Below are 1,728 nucleotides of genomic sequence, written 5' to 3'. Positions count from 1 at the left end.
TATATATATATTACTGCTCTAAGTGGCTTGCTCTGTCAGTTAAAGGTATGTTTTACAGTCTTCATACTCAACACTTACACTTAACCTACTTGAAATTAGAATTGGGTCGAACCCATCTGGAGGCTTGGCAGAAGATTTTTATAGTTTTGGCCCATTCTGGTGAGCTGGTGCAACAGAAACTGAGATCAGGGTTGCCACAAATTAATTTTGCCTACCTGGAAAAATTTCTCATCCGAAGAGTTGAAAAATGTTTCCAAGTACCAAGAACTACAATTAAACGAGTACACCTTTTCTTTAGCATAGGAAAACACCTCTGCACCCACACCTTGCTTAGTTTTTTTTCTCTGTCCTCTCAAATTTGTAACATCTTCCATTCATACTAAGCTGAGTTTAGATGAACCGTAACTAATTGAGTTGAACCTTTCCACTACTGTCACTCATTGCTCAGTATGAGGGGCTGCTAGAGGTTAATGATTCCATGCAATCGGTTGTATTATCCAAAACTATTCGTAAAAACATTCAAAGAAACTAAAATGTTTTCATGTTTTTATCATTTTAGGCAAACCCCTAGTACAATGTTTGAGTTCATTAAACAGTGCCTTTTATTTATTTAAGCTACTAGATGGGTGTCATTTGGAAGATCTATAATTGTTTTCTCTGGTGAATTCATTTGTTTTACTTTCATTTTATATATATATATATATATATATATATATATATATATATATATATATATAGAAACCTATAACAAAACCAGCTGCTTAAAAAGAAAAACATATATAGCAAAATACAAATGATAATTGAAGTGTTAGTTGTTTTTGTATCCTTTATTATGTATCCTTTAAAGCAATGCACGACGGTTTATAACAGATAATGAAACTTAACTAAATAACCGAAGTTGAGAAATTCTTCATTTTGATTGGGACTTGAACGCAACAGCGTTACAATATTTCAAAGCAATGGAAATCGGATATAATGCAACAACATGCATAAACTCTGCATGTGATCCCATGCATATACTTTATTGTTACACTTTATCGTAGGCACAGGATGATAACGTTGTAACAGCTTAATGTAAAAAAAAAAAAAATAATAATTGTTACACCTGAAGCTCACCTGTCCTGCCTGCTCGGTGAAAGATTCAGTCAACTTTACAAGCACGTTTTCATTTGCCTCCTCATTAGCAGCAATGTCGACGCTGGCCACCCACTGTAGCCCAAACAGTCAACATAAAGATAATAATAAAAAGAAGAAGAAGAAAAAAAAAAACAAGTTAGCTTTCGTCTTAGCGGAATGTTAGCATGTAGTTAGCATTAGCTTCTCGTCACTTACCCATCCTTTAGATTTAAAATGCTGAACACACTTTGAGCCCAGAGCACCTTTTCCTCCGTACACGATAACCCGGTTAGCAGCCATATTTACTCCCTGTTCGGTGAGGCAGTGAGAGGCTGAGCTACAGCCGAAAGACACCCAGCCACGGGGAGGAGGAGGAGGAGGAGAGAAACGAGGAGGAGGAGGAGTTCGTCAGTGGCAACAAGTGAGAGAGTTGCGTTCAAAGACTTCCGGAAGCACAAAAATCAACTTAGTTTTGAGTAATTAGATTAAACAGTTTTGTTTAAACGATATAGTGCTCCGCTTTAAGGATACAATTTGTTCCATTGTTTTGTGTCATTTACTTGCTAGAAAAAATACTGAGTACAAAAATGCAAAAAAAAATAAAAAAAAAAA

At 35.6% G+C, this 1,728-nt stretch overlaps 1 protein-coding gene across 1 annotated transcript in view; it reads right to left on the bottom strand.

The window, feature by feature from the left end:
• Positions 1-1,498, bottom strand: part of qdpr (quinoid dihydropteridine reductase) — an 18,756-nt gene extending 17,258 nt beyond the window's left edge. Inside the window, exons 1-2 of the mRNA XM_015402089.1 lie at positions 1,333-1,498; positions 1,117-1,209 (exon numbers count right to left, since the gene is read on the bottom strand). Of these exons, the coding sequence (XP_015257575.1) occupies positions 1,117-1,209; positions 1,333-1,416 (177 nt within the window). The 5' untranslated portion in view covers positions 1,417-1,498. The remainder of the gene's footprint in view (positions 1-1,116; positions 1,210-1,332) is intronic.
• Between the last annotated feature and the right edge of the window lie 230 nt (positions 1,499-1,728).

Source organism: Cyprinodon variegatus, unplaced genomic scaffold (genome assembly GCF_000732505.1).
Source record: "Cyprinodon variegatus isolate N-32 unplaced genomic scaffold, C_variegatus-1.0 Scaffold1298, whole genome shotgun sequence".
Lineage (NCBI taxonomy): Eukaryota > Metazoa > Chordata > Actinopteri > Cyprinodontiformes > Cyprinodontidae > Cyprinodon > Cyprinodon variegatus.
This window is presented reverse-complemented; position numbering and strand designations above follow the sequence as displayed.